This window comes from Vicia villosa, linkage group LG1 (assembly GCF_029867415.1).
Source record: "Vicia villosa cultivar HV-30 ecotype Madison, WI linkage group LG1, Vvil1.0, whole genome shotgun sequence".
Taxonomy (NCBI): Eukaryota; Viridiplantae; Streptophyta; class Magnoliopsida; order Fabales; family Fabaceae; genus Vicia; species Vicia villosa.
In genome coordinates this window covers 81,296,895-81,316,366 of record NC_081180.1, presented here as the reverse complement: position 1 = coordinate 81,316,366, position 19,472 = coordinate 81,296,895, and the positions used below count along the sequence as shown (strand labels likewise).

Genomic DNA, 19,472 nt, shown 5'->3' with positions numbered 1-19,472 from the left:
GATCTCCAACTTTCATCTCTAGGTTAGAAATGTTTATCCTTTTGCTGAACTTACATTCCATATACTACATTTTACTTCTACTAAGGCAAAAGTCATATGTTTCTAACGCTCGTCTCCAAGTCTTCAACCTCTCATTTTCATCTTCCTTCAATTCTTCAAGTAGGATTATATCATCTAGAGAAAGCATACATATTAATGCAAACTCTTGGATGTGCTCCATAAATACATCCAAAATTAAACTCAAAAGATAAGGACTTAGGGTTGAACACTAGTTGTGTACGTGAGACTCAAGACTTTCACATGTTAGCTTGAGCACTGATAAAACCTCTTATTGCAAGTCAACTAATCTGCTATATATAAAGTAGATAATTGTAACTTATTCTAACTAACTAATTCTAAAATCAAAAGTTTGTTAGATTCAAAATGAAGTTAATATTTCCCTCTACCAATTGTAATATGGTATCATATTGTTAGGTTGCGATATAGGTTTTGGCCATGGCTACGACACCCTTCTTCCGCTCAAACTTCATTGACTCTTGTACTGATTGTTTCAAGCTCTGTGGAGGAATCTGATCGCCTCCAGTTCTCGCTTAAAATTGCACAGAAAATCAATGAAAAGAATTTTCATCTATGTCCTCACCAGATTAAGCCATTAATCAACGCGCATAACCATATTGATTTTGTTGTTTGCACTCAAATTTCTCCTCAATTTGTGGATGATAAAGCTCGCACAACCGATAGCATGAACCCTGTGTATTCTAGATGACTTCAAAAAGATCAAATGCTACTTTCGTGGTTGCAATCAACACTTTCAAACAAAATTCCCTCTCGTGTTCTTAGAGGCTCGCAATCTCAACAACTTTGGGGCCAATTTTTCAATTACTTCTAGAAGCAGACTCGTGCGCAAGCAAGACAATTGCGTGTGGAACTTCGTGCCCTAACTTTTATTACTTAAATAGTACAAGAGTTTGTACTCAAGGTGCATGCTATTGTGGATGCTCTTGCATCTATTGGTGATCTTGTGCTTGCATCACACCATATAGATGTTATCCTTGAAGGTTTTCCTTCTAAATTTGCGCTTGTAATGTCAGTTATTGATAGTAAGTTTAGATCATGGACTTACACGAAGTAGAAATTATACTTTTAGCTCATGAACTTTGTCAAGAAGTCTTATATTCCAGATCGAGTATCTCAACTTGGCTCAAGCTGGTTTAGTCCTACTAATGACATCCAATCCACTAGTGTTGACTTTACTTCATCTCAGCCGCCTCCACCTTATGTTGAACAAGATTTTTGTCACTTTTGTGGCTTCAGAGGATCTCATGGAAGTTGGTTTGGTAGAGGAAGAGGCATGAATTCTAATGCTCACATACAATGCCAAGTTTACTTCAAGGATGGACACTCAAATCTCATTTGTTGGTACAGATTTAATCATAATTACCAGCCTCTTACACCACTTGGTAATTCCTATAATTCTCGGCAATGGCCTCCCACACAGTCAAGAAGTGTTGTGAATTTCTCCCCTGATCCAAGTGATTTTATTACTAATCCATTACCCACTATCTCTACATCACGATTCCTTGATTCTAGTGCTTCTTTTCATGTTACAAATGATGCCAAGAACATTCAACAACTAGTTCCCTTTGAAGGTCCTAATCAGATCTTCATGGGAAATAAACAAGGTTTGCATATTAAGCCATATTGATCTAGTGTTTTGCCTTCACCCATTCACCCTCATACACCCCTAACACTTCACAATCTCTAACTTATTCCCTTTATCACCAAGAATTTAATCAGTGTCAATCAATTTTGTCGTGATAAAAATGTCCAATTCTTATTCCCAGCTAATAAATGTTTTGTGTAATCACAGGTATCTATGGATACATTACTTAAAGTTGATGTTGACATGGTTGGATTATATGAGTTTCCCTCTATGACTCTATCTAGCCAACAAATGCAGTCACTTATACCTTCTAGTTGAGTATTGCACAAGAAGTTTGATTCTAGTATTAATTAATGTTGTTTATTTCTATTCTAGTACATCTAATATGTGTAATTTAAGGTTAGGTCACCCTAATCCTCATGCCCTAAAAATTTTTCTTTAATAAAGCTGATCTCGTAGTTTTAAAAAGATATCGAACCCACAAGGACCGAGGGTCAATTCAAGTACAATCTATGTTACTAAGTTTAGATAAAGCTATGATTTCTTTGGTTTTAGGGGGAAATGGAAATTTAATAAAGTTTGAATTAAATAATCAGAGAATTAGACACCGGTATGCAATAGGCGGACTTAAGGGATTGAATAAGTCATTGGCGTTATTTCATGTATAAAAACACTTTTCAGTAGAAGTTATCGAATTAAAAACCTTTATCTCACACTCCCGTGTTTATTGACTCAAATCATATGACCAGGTCTAGATGCTTACTCTCTCTATCTCATTTAAAATTGAACATACTTTTTGAAAAACAACAAAGTCTAATTAATTCTAAAGCGCTCTCGCTATATTTAGAGTTAATGTTTGATAACTACTATCTGGTAAAAACCTCAAACTCTCATTGTGTTGATTTTAAACCTTAGTTTGTAATTTACTCTCGTAACAAAACAATTTAGTATTAATTTTAGAAATCAAGACCAGAAAAAAGTTTAATTAATGTTTATGCCAAATCGTTATTGAACCCTTCGTTTCTGTGACCTTACATACCGATGTTGGGAATTTTGCTAGACATGCTTTCAAATACGAACATACAAAAACATTTTAGAGATATAAATTTAAGCATGGCGATTGAATATAAAAACGAAAAAAGCATATAAATTAGAACCTGGAATTTAAATTAAGTAAACTAGAATTAGAGATCCTTCAAGTGCCAAAGTATCCTTTAGCAAACATACAGATTCCTCTTCGATTACAAATTGAATTCGGGGATAGAAAGTTCCTAAATATATGGTTGCAATAGTTCCCCAATGTAGGAAACTATTGCTTTGAAATATATTTAACTACTTAAAACTAAGAATGGAAACAAAAGGAAATTGCAGAGAAAGACAAAAGTTGCAGAAAATGAAAAAATTAGGAATAATGATGGAGATGAGAAAGCTTCAATATTGGTAGTTGTCAGTCTTATATATCTTGCCTTGCCATGACATACTTTCCCTAGAATCTAGCAGTACGTAGTGGGCTGGAGAATTAGTGTTCAGAAAATATAGGATGTGAGCGTGGGTTTCTCTTTCTGACGTGGGAAAAACCACGTCTTTTTTGAAGTGGGCTTACACTTGTGTCGGTCGGGGTGTGTTGTGTGCCGAGGGGAACATTAGATTTTGTGTCGGGCATAACAAGGGGCTATGCCGGACGACACAGTCTTTTGTCTTATAATTTTTCTGCTACTACTGCTACTTTAGCAGTAGTATGATATTTAAGCCATTTTTCTTCCAATTTCTTCCTCTTCTCTCATGCAGACCTAGATGAGTGTAGTTACCTGAAACATACTAAAAATACCAACATAAAGCAACATAATGAATAAAAACGGTAAATTAATTCATGTAAATCAATCCTAATACACGATGTATTTTCGTGTTATCAAAAGTAATATTTTTTTCAACACTAAATATTTTACTAGTTTTTGCTCCGCTTGTTGTAGGATAAAGCACCCAAATTACACTCTTCTGCCTCACACACCACTCCCTCAGAACCTGTTTTTAGTTATTTGTGGAGTCCTTCCCCTTACTCTTCCACTTTAGGTTTCAAATACTATATTTCATTTGTGGATGCCTATTCCAAGTTTACTTGGATCTATTTCCTTAAAACTAAGGCTGAAGCTTTTTCCACTTTCCAACAATTTAAGAGCTTAGTTGAACTCCAACTTGGATGTCATATCAAGTCCATTCAATCTGACTGCGTGGTAAATTTAGGCCCTTCTTCAAGTTCCTAAAAGATCATGGCATCATACATAGAGTAAAATTTCCTCTCACACATCACCAAAATGGCGTTGAGGAGAGGAAACATAGGCATATAGTTGACATGGGCCTAACCCTTCTTAGTCAATCTTCCTTACCACTTACGTTTTTTTTAAATCTTGATATTCGGCATTGCGACCGAATAATCCAAGGGGACCAATCCCATCATCCACTTGCGGGGGGGCCATTTAAAGTAAACCTCTGTACGGACTGACCCAACACATGAATTGTTTGCACCCAGCGGGATTCAAACCTGGGATTATGCCTTCTCAACTTATGTCTATCGTATAAATAGTCTCCCTTCTTCCTCTATTCAGTTCAAAGTAACCTATACTTTCTTGTTTAACACACAACCTGACTATCAATTTTTAAAGGTATTTTCTTGTGCTTGCTTCCCTCTCCTTAGGCCCTATAACAATCACAAACTAGACTTTAGGTCCCAAGAGTGTTTGTTCCTTGGCTACTCTACTTCCCATAAAGGATATGGACGTTTATCCTCTAGTGGTGGGCTATACATCTGTAAGGATTTTTTATTCAATGAACTTAGTTTTCCTTATCCTGAGTTATTTCCTAATTCTAACACTCATTCTTTTCCTTATCATAGTGTGTATCTTCCTCCTCTTTCAATTTTGTCTCTATTACCCTCATACCAATCCTTCTCAACCTCTTATCCTAATACATCACCTCAGCTAGTCATTCTTCTACTATATCCAAGTCTCTTTCTCCTAATCATTCCAACTCACCCTTTCAAACTCAAGTTCAACCTGACCAAAGTTCCCCCAATCAATCTAGTTCCATTAAGTCTGATCAAGCTTCTACTAGTCAATCTAGTTGCACCTAGTCTGATCAAGCATCAACTGGTCAGTCTAACTCTGCGCAGTGTGACTAAAATTTCCAAAATACTTATGGTTATCCTCTGTCAGGTTCCGAGTCTAGTTCAACTGATCAATCTAGTACTTCACAATATTCTACTAATATTCCTCCCAAAGCAATCATTGTTTCTCAAATTCTTGTTAATTATTATCATATGCATACTAGATCCAAATCTAGTTTTGTCTAGCCTAGACTTGAGCCAAGACTTCTTCTTGTTACCTCTGAACCAAAAAGTATAAAACATGCCCTGGCAGATTTGAACTGGAAAACAACAATGCATGAGGAGTATAATGCTCTCATAACTAATAACACTTGGACATGTGTTCCCTTACCCCCTCAAAGACATGACATTGGTTGCAGGTGGGTATTTAGGGTTACGAAAAATCTAAATGGTACAATTAATAGATACAAGGTGTCATACCCCAAAATTTGCCCATCATATTTCAAAATAATCTGGCTCAAGCACTGAGGAATAAGCCTGCCTACTCTTTCTCCTAAGTAATAGGTCCTCAACTAGGGTTTTGTTTCTTCTCAGGGAAAAGAGATTTATGACACCCCAAGTGGACTTCATAGCATCTCATATGCCTCAAAGAATCCTCACACCATGTTTCAAGCTCTGATTCACAAGATTGCTCAGTCAAAAGCTCAAATGATCAATAGTCGACTAGTTTGACCTAAAAGTCAACTACGGTTAAATCACTGTTAAAACTCTTGATTTTTGGTCAATATCAACATTTTGAGGTTAGACTCATCATTTGATCAAGGGTTGACCATGATTCATCAAGAAAAGCTCCAAAGTTGACAAAACTCAAAAGTTTCTAATTTAGGGTTTTGAACTAAAAGTCAACCAAACTTTGACTGGCCATAAGTCTCTCATACTTTATTAGAAATTCCCCAACCTATAGCTCATTCCCAAGGAAATTTAATTATCTACAACTTTGATGTTAAGCCCAAGACAATGAAATGCACCATTTGAGAGATATGAGGCAAAACATTACAGGTCCTTCTAGAAGCTCGCAAAACGTTGTTTTTTGTCAGGAGCCATATCATCAAGATAAAATCTCCAAATGCATAATATGTTCCAAAGTGGATTATAGAGGAAATTTTGGGCTTTCCAAAAAGTCCTAGAACATTTCCATATGATAAAAATTAAAGGCGTTATGGCTTGCACAAGTTGGTCGATTTTGTGAAAATACACTTAGTGCAAAGTGGTGAAGTTTGATGTTTTAAACTATTGGGCCAAACTTTTGGATGTCAAACGTGTCTATGGGCTTCATGATGACCCCTAAATTAATTATTTTATTTTTATGGTATTTATTTTATTTATTTGAATTTTTATTCATTTAAATATTAATAAATCATACAAAATATGAAATAATTAGTTTTTAATCAAAGCCTTGATTTCCATTCAAATCCAATAATCCAAATATCATAATTTTGATCAAATTTCGTAGTAAATATGACTGGAAAGAGAATGGAGCAAAATAAGAAAGATTTGCATCATATTTCCAATCAAATATTTTATATTTTTAAGCCACCAGTCACATGATTCTTTCCAAAAACACTTGACCTAAATTCTTCCATTATATAAACACAACACATGCCTGATCAAAGGGGACGAAATTGGTGAAGGGCATTAGGGTTTCTAAAGGAAAAAATTATTCAAGAATAGGTGTAATTCCATATCAGAACTCTAGCCACTTGTAAAGCCAAATAACCATCACAGATCGTCCCTGAGGTAAGAAAAGTTAAGGGTGCATCGCTCTTAAGCTTCTATAGCGTCCATAATGTGCATACCAAGTTTCACATGTTCATGCATATTCTTTGAATTTTTGTAGCTCACGTTTCATTGTGTTTTTTTGCAAACTAACCGTTCAGTTGATTTCCTGAGGTCATTTACAGAAGGTTAGGATGATTATCGCGAAGATTTAAGGTGTGAAACTCATATCACCATGGCTAGGGCATAAAACCTTCTCGTAGTCGAAGCTCACGATACAGGCCGTTTTAGGCCAAACCACTACCACTAATCGATTCACAGCCCTCAAATTAGGGGGGTAGAGTCTCCCTTTTTGCGTTGCATCTTGTTGTTTTTCAAGTTTAAAATTCCAGAACTTTGATACGATGATTGCAACAAAATCTGCAGCAAAGCCCGTGGAAGAATCCGCAGGTACTTCCGTAGGTACCAAGGTTGAAGAATGTGAACAGTAGACTAAAGCTTTGACTGCAATGTGTGGCTGTGTGGCATGACGTTATTGGCAGATCAAAAGGTCTCCATTCTCTCTCTCTCTCATTCTGATCACGCGTGGAGTCTGCTGAATGGCCAGTCAACTAGCCAAACGCTCCCTCTCTCCTCCCCATTGGTTCTCGTGTGACTGTGTGGGGCCCAGGTCTAACCCCTTTTGACTTTTCCATTACTCTGGTTTTTTTCATATGTCATATTTTGTCATGGAGTAATTACTAATGAGGTACATGTGGCACGGATGGTTGGGTGTGGAAGTGTGTGACTGTCAAGACTTGGGTTCGATCCCATGTGTAAACCATATTTTTTCTTTGTATTTATTTGCTTGCAGATTCAGTGCTGCTCTCTCACACGCGGTCACCATGCACCCTCAAAGACTAATGGTTAGATCATTGCCTGGACGGATCAAACGCTTTTGGAAGTGCTGCTCTACCGTGGACCATCAAAGAACCAACGCACTGGATCCAAGCGTCCCACCTTTGTTTGTTTTTGCTGTTTGTTTTCTTTATTTGTTTATTTTGCTCATACCTTTTATATGGCTTAATCCCTTTTTTTTTACTAACCACTAATTAACTAAAACTATAATTTAAATTATAGCTAGTTAATTTAGGTTAAATGATTTAGACTTAATAGTAATTAGTTAAAATATTTAGAATTTAGGTTTTGATTAGGTTTCTTTTAAAATAAATTTTTTAAAATAAATTTTTAGTATAATTTAGACATTAGGTCTTAATTAATCAATTTAATATTTTTATATAATTAGGGTTTAGTTAAATTAATTAAATTAGGATTAATTTTTTAGGATAGTTTTCTTAATTAGGTTTTTAATCTTAGGTAGACGTTGTCCATTAAATTGTAGGCTAGGGTTTTTTACCCTTAAGTTCTTAGCCATTAGGTTTTTACCTATTAGGTTTTTATCGACTAGGTTTTCTCCCTTAGACGAATGTTGTCCGTTTTCATTTTTTAGGCTAATAAATTTTAAGTTTATTAATTTTTAACCTTGTGTTTATTTTTAGGTTATAATTTATTTAGCCTTAAACTAATTTTAGGTTAACCTCAAGATTTAGGATTTATCACCGCAAATACCTCTAATCCCTAATTTTCTTAACTGTAATTTAATCGCGATCTTCTCTTCTCATCTTAAAACTCTGTGATTGTCGCATGTCATTCATTTAATTGTTTAATTATTCAAGTTATTTATTTAAATTCTAGAAGGTGTATAGGTTACAATTTTTTGTGATGTAATAGTAATTAGGATTTATCTTTGCTGCTTTTATTTTCCGCACACTATAACTATTTTATTTATTTACAATTAACTGCGTGGTTAGTAAAATAGGGAGTGACAAAACAATTAATTGAATATAGTTCACCTAATACAAGATAAATATCTGAATCTAACCCACATGACTGTTGCACCCACCCACCTTTAGGGTAACTCCTCTTCCGTTGCCTTTCGATTAAATAGTCAAGTCCCTCGAATGTAGGGATACCTTAGCCTGTTGCCTTCGATTCGAATCATCATAGTCCCTCCGATAAAAGGTCATAGTCCCTTCGAGTTGCCTACGATTAAAATGTTCTCGTCCTTCGATGTTGCCTTGATTGAATGATGATAGTCCATTCGATTGATAAAGTATCCTTACTTGTTGCCTTAAATGATTATTCTTATTAATTCCTAAGACTCTCTACCCTCCTTATGGTATGGATAGCCCTATGGCAAACGATGACCCTCGATGACCCGATTACGTCCAATGAAAGGACTACCTGCCTAACAATTGCTATGGATAGCCTCTTCAAACAAAAGACTTAAAGAACAAGAAAGACAAACTTAGGGTAGGTAGTTCTTAATTTCTTGCTCAATTCAAATCTCAATACTTCAAAATACTTTTCATACACCTCTTTTCAAGACGATTTCAAAGGCTATACTTATTTACAAGTTAAAGTCCTTTTTCAAATCTTTTTCTAAACACACACGACACTTTTCAAGCAATTCAAACAAAAACAAGTGAGGTAAGCAATTAAGAGCCCATGGATACAAAGGGTGCTTACACCTTCCCTTTGTATAACCTACCCCCCAAACTCAATCTCTTTTAAAAGGTCTTTCCTGTTCTTTTTGCCTTTCCAATTGGATAAAATAAAAGTCAATGGCGACTATTGCTATCCGCACATTTCAAAAAGTCATTTCTCCCACCGTATTACACAAGGCCATGCTTGTTGCTAAGGGTTTCCATCAAAGATATAGGTTTGAATTTATTGAAGCCTTTTTCACTGTGGACAAACATATCACAATTTGAATTATGCTATCTATAGCTCTTACCTATAAGTGGCCAATTCAGCAGCTATATGTGAATAATGTCTTTCTTAATGGCATTCTTCATGAAAAAGTCTATATGAAACAACCCAAGGGATTTGAAAGTTCCAATCCCTCTTTGTTTTGCAAACTTAATAAGGCTCTTTAATGCCTTAAACAAGCACTTAGACAATGGTTTGAAAGGCTTCAAACCACCTACTTCAATTACAATTCAAACCTAGCAAGTGTGATCCCTCCTTGATTATCTACTTTTTTGTAGGTCACACCATCTACATCTTGATTTATGTAGATGACATTAACATCACAGGAATTTCGTCTTCCCTTCTACAAACTATTATCTCAAAGCTCAATGTTGCATTCCCTCTGAAGAAACTTGGTGATCTTGATTACTTCCTAGGAATTAAGGTAAAAAAATTACTTAGAACTCTCTTTTGCTCACTCAATCCAAATATATTAAGGATATACTTTTGAAGAACAACATGTTGGAAACCTGTCCTATGCAGACACTCATGTAATTTACATGAAAATTGGTCAAAACTGGGTCTGTAGCACTCACTGATTCCTCATTGTATAGGTTATTGGTAGGTGTTTCATAATATGCTACTATTATTAGGCCTGACATTGCCCATTCTATCAACAATGTCTTCCAGTTTATGTCTCATCCTCTTGAGACTCATTGGTTGGCAGTCAAAAGAATCCTTAGATACCTAAAAAGCACAATTGGACATGGCCTATTACTTTCTCATCTGTCCACTTTTGTTCCCCCATCTCTCTACGTTTATTATGATGGTGACTGGGCCTCTAACCCTAATGACAGAGGGAACTCCCTTGGTGCTCCAATCTACTTTGGAAATAACCTTATTTCTTGGTGGTCTAAGAAACAGCTGCCATTTCCAGCACTGTAGCAGGAACTGACAAAAATAAGAAACAACCTAATTGTTGCTCTTTTTGTTGGTCTATGATTTTTTAAAATATTATTACCAAATAATCTCATCATATAGTAGTGTATTTTTCACCATCATAAATGTAAAATGAATTATAATATTTTAAGACTAGTGTATATAGTATTAATCAGAGAGCATAACAGAAAAAAATTAATTTTATAATCAAAAGTAAAAATGATATTAATTTTAAAACAACTTATAGGATAAAGTGACACTTTTGGAAAGGAGGGAGTACTGTTGGCTGCACACACTAGAATAATCCTTTTAAAATAACTATTTGATGACGATGAAATTGTTCAATTTGTAGCCGTGTTTAACTTTGCTGCTTGATTAGTCTCATCATCAAAGCCATGACATGATTTCTGTTCCTTGAATTCCTTGTTATACAATGCAAGAACAAACTTTCCATGTCTAGCTTACATTCCACAAAGCTATCCTCTGATTGGTTGGTGTCTTGTGAGGTGTTCTTTTTCAGAGTAAATGTGAAGAGAACAACCACCTTTACATCACAGGAGAATTGTGGAATTTTGCTCCGCTAGTGAGGGAAAAGAAAGTACAAGTGGCTACATATCCTTGACCACTAAAATGGATAAACTATGTGCAAATGGGTCCTTGATGCATCTTTGGCACTGTACATAACATTGCCAACTAGTACAAGTTTGAAGAGGAATGAACACTAATAATAATATGCCCCAACAAGAAAACACTCGGCATATGCTCTAAAATAGCAACAGACCATGTTATCTCCTTTCCAACTTTTCATCAACATTATTGGTACAATCATGGTGCCAATCTTCCCCACAAAACATCATATCAAAAAGCAATGAAAAGCCAACCTAACTCTACTTTATATGTATATATATGCCAAAGCTCACAAGTCATTTCCTACTTCACTATCAAGTGGAATATAAAAGGTTAAAATAAACAACTAATTCATATTCCAATAACCAAAGTGGATAAACATCAAGACTCCATCTTGAAAACACATCCTACTCAAAAAGTATATAGTAGATAAAGATTTGTGAAATTGGGTAAGCATATATTGGCAGGCAGTTCAAATAAACTGTGATTCGATTTCGATTTTGACAGTAGATGGAAAGATTTAGCATTGTCAACCATATATTTAGATGGCTATTCCTAAGTTAGCCAAGAAAGGTTGGGAATTCGTAAGGAGAAAAGAGGAAAAAGGATAAAAGATTGTAGTGGGGAATCATGAGCTTGAAAGGGGGTTTAACAGTGAAGATGACATAAGCATCGTTCCCTACAGAACCAAGCATCACTGGGTGGGGTTACTGATTGGGATGACATAAAATAAATAACATCCCATCTAACTTCCATTACACTCTGATACATTTGTCTGTTAGTTTTTTCTTATTTGGAACTAACCTTAAAAGGGATTCTAATAAGCATTTTCTTATCTACTCAACTTACCTTGAACACGAGAACGCATCCAGGATGATCGAGGGAGATGAAACAACTCTTGCAGCAACAGCCAAGGAACAACCAGGTGAAGTGATGAACAGAGATAAGAACAGCGATGATGGAAGTGAACATGACGACAACCCCAAAGAGTGGTTAAACTTGAGCTTAGGAGGCAGTTCACTCCTGACAGCTGAAGACCCTGATTCACAATCAAGACCGGCCAAAGTTTTCTCGTGCAACTTTTGCATGAGAAAGTTTTTTAGTTCACAAGCATTAGGAGGTCATCAGAATGCTCACAAAAGGGAAAGAGGTGCAGCCAGAAGATATCAATCTCAGAGTCAGAGGACGATGGCACTAATGAGCATGTCCATGAATAATCCAATGTTTCGATCACTTGGTGTCCAGGCTCATTCACTAGTGCATAAGCCATGTAAAGGAGGAACTATGGTGGTTCCAAGCTTTCAAGAAACATATGCAGCAGGGCTCGGAATGGCATGTGCACCTTTCACGTCTGAATATCATGCAGACCAGGTGTGGCCAGGTAGCTTTCGTATGGTTTCACAACAGCCCCAGCCACCACAGGAATCACTCAAGCTTGATTTAGACCTCAGACTCTGATAATTTGTTGGCTCCCCTTGACGTCTTATCCTCCTTTTCAGCCTGACGAGCTTTTTCATTGATCGAAGCAGGACAAATACTCATCAAAATATAAGCATGACACTTACTCAGGTAGGAGACCCTTGATCTGGAAGAGTCAAATAACTTACCAAATGGTACTGCATAGTTATGATAGGAGATTTAGTGATTTATAGTTTCTACTGTATGTAAATGACTACATGTTAAGCGCAATAAAAACCAAATTATAACACCCTAGCTATCTATAGTAGTTACTTAATGCCTGAAGTAGTTCCTGATGTGCAGTGCTCACTTTACATATGTTACATTGTTACTAACCTAGGAAATGTGAGACTTTAGCTACCTGGCCTTAAAAGCTGACTTCCAAACAATGTCTTAGACTCTTAGTTAACATAAACATAATGTTTAAAATTTTGCCTGCAAGGACTAGTGCAAGCACTTTACCATTTGGGATTTGGGTTCACAACAATCAATAGTTCCTATAATCAACCGATCGATAGAGGTTGGATTTGACAAATTGACAGCTCAAAATCTCAACCACCCAATCTTCATAGCTCAACCTCAAACATCCAAATCTATTATCCAGCATTTGAATGTTTGGTGTTTTCAAGAAGGGATGCTTCCATATAGGTAGAGAGCTTCAAATCTAAAATCAGCAAACTAAGATGTATTTCAATTTCAATAGATAAACACAGTTGAAACTTTGAAGCCTCGTGAGTGGATGCTTACTAACACCCGTCAGTAGACAGGAAAAGAAATATATTTGTTTCAGTACTTCAAAGTCAGTATGTTATTCCTATTCAAAATTTATGGGGCTTTCTCTATAATTATAACTATGTTGAAAGTGAGTCAAGTGAGCAATGTCAAATATGAATGGACACAAAAATTATGTAAGCATATGAAGAGTATGAGAATTCATAATTTGGTAAGCCTGTAACATGATTTGTTATCCAAAAGCAATATAATTGGAAGACAAGTGATATCTGCCAGACATTTCAACATTTCAGTTGCTTTAAAAGAATTTTTCCTGAATAAAACACACTAATAATACTGGAAAATGAGCCAAACTATTGGATGTGAAGTTTGTCAGTAAGCCAAACAAACCATCCTTAAATGGTTAGCATGCGAGTGTCTGCTCAGTTACACACATTACCTTCTCCGCAAGTTTAAGCCCCCACATTCTGTAAAAGTACAAAGCAATTGTTGCACGCATCTCAACCTGAGCTCATCCCATAAGAAGCAAGTAATGATTTCAACAGTCTTGGAATAAGTTAGAATAAAATATAAACAAGATAACAATTTATCAGAATCCCTGAAGGACATTTACAGCCTTATAACTTTAAGAGGAAAATACAAGCTTTTGGGTCGCGCGCTTGACAATAGGGAGCTTCTGGCTGATGATGTTGGGATCACTATACGCTGCAGAATCAAAAGGGTGCCCTTTCTGCATCAATCAATCAGACAGTCAAGGACAATTAGAAATACGGCATTAAATTATAAATATTTATTAATTGTAAATAATACACCTTAATGAAAGAGAAATAAGAACAGTAAAAGACTAAAATGAAAACATACTACAACAACAATAACAACCAAGCTTTATCCCAATAAGTGGGGTTGGCTACATGGATCAAATTCCGCCATAATATCCTATCCAAGACCATGCTTCTATCCAATTTGTTAATCTCGAGATCTTTCTTAATAGTGTTCCTGTTATAGTTTTTCTAGGTATTCCTCTACCTCTAATTGTTTCATCTGAAAACATAGCGGTGGGAAACTAAAACTAATATAATACGGGTCTATCAGAAGCTGACAACCACTGGGTATTCAGATGGCTGTAACTGTCACAAGGCTTGAACATCGACACTTTTGAGTTGAACAGATTGCAAGGGAAAGAATGAGCAATAATAGAGATTCCTCGGGAGAGAAAAAAAACTACTCTAAAATGAGTAAGAGTGTATTATTCACCCTTGCATTTCAATGGGTTAAGAGCATGATATATTTTCAATTGAATTAGTGGTATATACACACCCTTATAATAAGAGTAATGGAGTATTAAATATCATTTGGGTACTGAGTTGATGTCTCTTTTGTCAACTTTTTCTAACAAAATTGTTCTCGAGCACTTATAAGTTATAATTATCATTTAATATAGCACATATTCAACTTTAGTTTGGAGCATTCTGAGTTAGAGTAGTGGGTGTTAAGTATCCTCTTACTTATTGATCAGTGCAAAGGCAGCTTGCCTTTGATTTAGTAGCTTAAAGGAGTGCTATCTTTCATAATCAGCTAGCTCTTTAGAGCATTATAATAGATTACTACACTAACAAGTTCTTGGATATAAAAATGAGAGGTTCCACAAATCCTTCTCTAAATCAAGTGTTCAAGTACTCACGTACTATGCCAACTAGAGGTATTCATTTTAATAGGATAAGTGAGATATCCATATCCGATTACAAAAAAAAAAAGGATAAGTTAATTCCCAGTCCATATTTTGATTCTGTCGGACATCCATATCCAAGTTGTTGGATACCCATAACCGAAAATAAAACTATATTTAAAAATGTTATACATAGAAAAAATATCTCAATTTTTGAAAAACAAAATCTCAAATGGTGGTAGTGACTAGTGAGACATCACTTTTGCTAAACCCACACTCTCTCCTCAATATTCTAAAGTCTCTCTAAAATTTCAGATCATAAAATCTCCTAAAAATTGATAGAAATATGATTTTGATCATATTCCCCGTTTATTCTCCATTTATCGGATAAAACTTTAAATATAGAACCAACAAAAACTGAAACCAATTTGCCCCATTTTCTTCTCTGTGAACCATGTACTGTGCTGCATCCATAAAACCTTACAAGCCACAAATATTACTTCGGCACTTGAGTAACATTCATCAAGCAAATTCGAGAATAAATCGCCAAATCCTTATAAAGCTTCATTTACCGTTGAGCTTGCAGATTGGGACAAGTATGCGATCTTCTTTGAGATCTGAGTCGTTTTTATTGATGAGCAGAAATCCAATCATGAATCATGCATTCTAAGATCCTTCATGATGAGTATTCCTGTTTTATCATACTGTTTTATATTATTCAATGATAACTTTTTTTAGATCCTTTTGCTTTTGATCCCTCAAGAACACCATAGGCAACACAAAAGTTGTTTATGTTGAATATAAATTTGAACACAAAAGTTGTTTTTAGATTTTCATTTTCTTGGTTTGGACAGCTTTTTAATTGGTTGCATATAAATTTGAACCAAACCGGTTTATATTGAATTAATCCGATTATGAAACCGGTTCTATTTTCTAAAACCAGTTTTTGAAAACTGTTACAAAATCCAATCCATTTTTTGGGTTGTTGTTTGGATTCTAATCTAAATCATGAACACCCTTAATACCAACATGATTTCAGCAACGAAACGTTAGAGTTTGTCAACATTACCTAAGGTATAAATAATTCAATGAGAATCCCTGCAAAGAAAAATGGTTCTCTCACAAGAGTAAGTTTTAACTATTTCATTTACCTATGATTGGTGAGTGTTATAAGAACGCCAGAGATAGAAGTAGAATCGATAGTGCTAAATAGCTAAACCATAAGCTTCCAAAGCACTTCTTTCACGATCTTGAACAAAAAAAGAAGCATGGAAAACAGTTTTTTCAAAACAACTCCTATGGTAGACAAGGATGCACCCACTTTCACTCTCTTTACACAGGTCAACATCGGCCAATGAAATTTACATTCAGAATTCACATAAGGAACATATCATGTGATGCATAGCACAAACTTACCGCAGACAATGCTTGAAAAGTAGATTCTCTCCAGCAGCTCTCCCGAAGTACAACAGGACTTGTGCTTCCACCAAATACACAGTGCATACGAGTTTCCCTCAGTCGAATCAACACTCCGTCAACTCTAAGCTGTAACAGTCCCAAATCAACCAGAAAAAAATTGCAAGTTTAGGGAAAGAGCAGTGAAGTGTGTAAATGTGTAGCTGACACAGTGACATTAATATCCAAGTCAGTCAAAAGCATTATAGATCCTTAGCAATTACTTCAGTATCATATATTTTATCATTTATCATTTATGATAAACAATCACAAAATCAACAATAAGAATAATAACAACGCAATAAGCAATTCGCTTAGCATAGCTTCACTCAAAGAACTTTATGAAGAAGTTTAGTATATGAAGAGGGAGCAGCTCACCCAGAATTGCAAGAGAAGAAACCAAGAACTTGGCATGACTCTCTATAAAACCAAAAAGTGGCATCATTAGTCATTGAAAATCATAGTAATTTGCACAGCAAAAAATGATCTCTGTGTCAACAAAAGAAAGCAAATCAGTGTTTACCACTTTTACAGTAAGAAGTGATACTCCATTATCAGCGAGTTCATCTTCATATAACACCACCTGCTCATGATGAGAATTCATTTTGATGAAATAGAAATACCATCAAAGAAGAAAAAATGGACAATTTACTGCATATCAAACACTCAGGAAAGTAAACACATATACTACAGTTCTGGGACATTCTTAATAAACACGTAGCATGTTTCACAAGTAAGGAATTGCATGGTCAACTTGTAAAAATGAAGCACAACAGTAAAGAACCGGTGGAGTTTAAACACAAGAAGATTTGTTCACTAAAACAGTCCTGTCTACAGAGGCTTGCTAAGTAATCATTTATGGTTAATTACAGCCTACCTCATCATAGAAAAGTATAGGCTCCTTGGATGCCAATGCAACTAAATCAATTTGTTCCTTGCAGTCTTCCCAACGGAGATTGCCAGTTTCCTCAGATATCTTTCTCCCATTCTACCATAAAAAATTAAATACCTTGAATAACAGCATAATACTAATATTAACGGGATTTTTCAGATTTTCTTACTAAAGCCCTAACATGGTAGCTGATAGTTATGCACAAACTACATTTTCTAGCAAAAACTCGTACTACAAAAAATAATATAGGGCAACAACTCAAATAAATGAAAAGGGATACATACCAGATCTTTATCAATCTCAATAGCACCACTTCCACAATAAGGTGTTGTAAATGTATAGTCATAATCTAATATTATTTCTTCAAAGGGTTTGCTGCACAATAGATGGCACAGACAATAACAAATTTATCATTCAGTTTCATATTCGATAAAATTTTCCTATAAAGCAACAAGAATTCGATCAAAACATATATAACATGAAAGTACAATTTTGCATCAAAATACTCCAAATTTTTACCTTCTAAACTTCCATTTAGCCGCTGCCGGGACTTCAACAGGTGGCAAAGCTTCCTGTTTCCAGCCACACAGAGCATCAAATGCATTAAAGTGAATTTTAGTTCCACTATTCAAGTGCTTCAGAATCAAAGCATTTTCCCCAAAAACCATTTCTGGTAAATGCGAAGTCACAAGTTTCTTTTCCCACCTGCAAACGCAAACAACACGGAAACAAATCAATAACAAAAATTTAAAAATTTCACAAGATTGAATAAAAATTCCTAACCAGCATATAGAAATTTACGATTCGAGGTTAGAGGAATTTGTGTTGATTGTGTGATGCAAGAATTACTCACTCTTGAACGTTTGAGGAGTTGAGTATGGAGTTCCTACGAGACTCTATTGACCAGCCATGGATGCGGATGCCTCTCCGGCCACCGTCGACGAAGATTTCGGCGCCGGCGGCTTTCAAGTCGTTATCGTCGACTTCCAATTCCATCGTTGCTTCCTTCTCCCTCGCGCTTCGAGATTTTTATTTTTGGTCCGAAAAATAAAAAGTTACTGGATCAGTGATTAATCGAGTAAGAGAGAACATGAATGGGTATGTATACGGGTCGGGTTGGGTCGGGTTGTTTAGTCTGTTTTTTATTCAATTTGGATAGTTGAATAATCAAATAAAACTAGTATAAATTTTAAATTTATTAAGATAATAAAATAATATTAAATAGTTAAATGATAAATAGGTATTCAACCAAATTTAAAAGTATGGGAATTTTTAAAAAAATATATATGGAACTTGGTTAATTTGATAAATTTCTTCTAAACAACTCATCCTAAAAAGTAAAATATATAATATCAATTGTCACTATTACCAAATATATATTTTATCACGATTAGAAAAAATATTATACTACGGACAATGGCTCGTAGTAAAATAGTGTGTGATTGTATGTGTATTTTTTACCACCACGAGCTATTAGTCATGGTAAAAACACATTAGCACGTAACATAACATTACATTTGTGTGGAACAATTATAGTAAAAGGTTGAAGTCAGGGGTTTGATACCCAACACTTGGATTTTTACATATTTTAATACATTTCAGTATGGTTATTGAGTCCAACCGTTGTGAAAAACTTAGCGCACAACATTTCACCATGGTTCTTGATTCCAACCATGGTAATATATTTACTTGAGTTTATTATAATAATGTTTATTTCACTAACCGCTCATTAAACATATAGTCTTTCAATCTAATTTTGAAATCAATATTATGACAAATTAAGTTAAATTAAAATAACAAGTTACACTAATCAATGTTGTACAAACTTTATACAACTCATTATCCTCATTTTGCTCTTGAACACTTAGAATCTGTTTCAATGCTTCTAGTTCTTCAACTACCTCTTCCTTCACTTGTAGTTTATTTTGAAAAATATTATTTATTTTGCAGATAAAATTATAGGTGAAAGAAGGGGTAGTTGAAAAACTAAAAGCATTAAACCAAGTTCTAACTGTTAAAAAGAAAAATGTGGATAATAGGATGCAGAAATCTCGTAAAACATTAATAAGTGTAAGTTATTTTCTAATATAACTTAATATTTCATATTATAATTTTCTAACTCAATTTGAAAGGTTATTTTTCAGTAAGGGGTTGAAAAACTCTCAAACCACATATGATATAGTAAATTCATCTTCTATGACATGTTGACTAGCTAAACATATTGAAAGCTGCAATTTACAATGTATAGAATTAAACAAATCTTAACAACAACATACAACATATATGAACAAAAACAAAATCATCAACAACATACAACTTTTATCAACAACAACATGCATTAACAATAACATACACAACATATATCAACAAAAAC

At 34.9% G+C, this 19,472-nt stretch overlaps 2 protein-coding genes across 2 annotated transcripts; one reads left to right on the top strand and one right to left on the bottom strand.

The window, feature by feature from the left end:
* The first annotated feature begins 11,242 nt into the window (after window positions 1–11,242).
* LOC131643328 (zinc finger protein 4-like) lies at window positions 11,243–13,253 on the top strand. The gene has a single exon (XM_058913521.1). The coding sequence runs from the start codon at window positions 11,769–11,771 to the stop codon at window positions 12,351–12,353; it is 585 nt and encodes a 194-aa protein (XP_058769504.1). The 5' UTR covers window positions 11,243–11,768; the 3' UTR covers window positions 12,354–13,253.
* A 365-nt stretch (window positions 13,254–13,618) lies between these two features.
* LOC131643327 (TIP41-like protein) lies at window positions 13,619–18,162 on the bottom strand. The gene is made up of 8 exons (XM_058913520.1): window positions 17,952–18,162; window positions 17,618–17,803; window positions 17,383–17,473; window positions 17,084–17,194; window positions 16,730–16,789; window positions 16,585–16,626; window positions 16,168–16,296; window positions 13,619–13,815 (listed from the first exon to the last, which is right to left on the bottom strand). Exons 1-8 carry the CDS (start codon window positions 18,092–18,094, stop codon window positions 13,711–13,713), a joined length of 867 nt encoding a protein of 288 aa, XP_058769503.1. The 5' UTR covers window positions 18,095–18,162; the 3' UTR covers window positions 13,619–13,710.
* Between the last annotated feature and the right edge of the window lie 1,310 nt (window positions 18,163–19,472).

Bases quoted from the DNA above. Each gene is read 5' to 3' on its own strand.
- LOC131643328 (XM_058913521.1), top strand. From the start codon at position 11,769: ATGATCGAGGGAGATGAAACAACTCTTGCAGCAACAGCCAAGGAACAA.
- LOC131643327 (XM_058913520.1), bottom strand. From the start codon at position 18,094: ATGGAATTGGAAGTCGACGATAACGACTTGAAAGCCGCCGGCGCCGAA. The intron at 17,474-17,617 runs GTAAAAATTTGG...TCTATTGTGCAG, and splicing joins GCTAAATGGAAGTTTAGAAG to CAAACCCTTTGAAGAAATAA. The intron at 17,195-17,382 runs GTATGTATCCCT...TTTTTATGGTAG, and splicing joins TTGAGATTGATAAAGATCTG to AATGGGAGAAAGATATCTGA.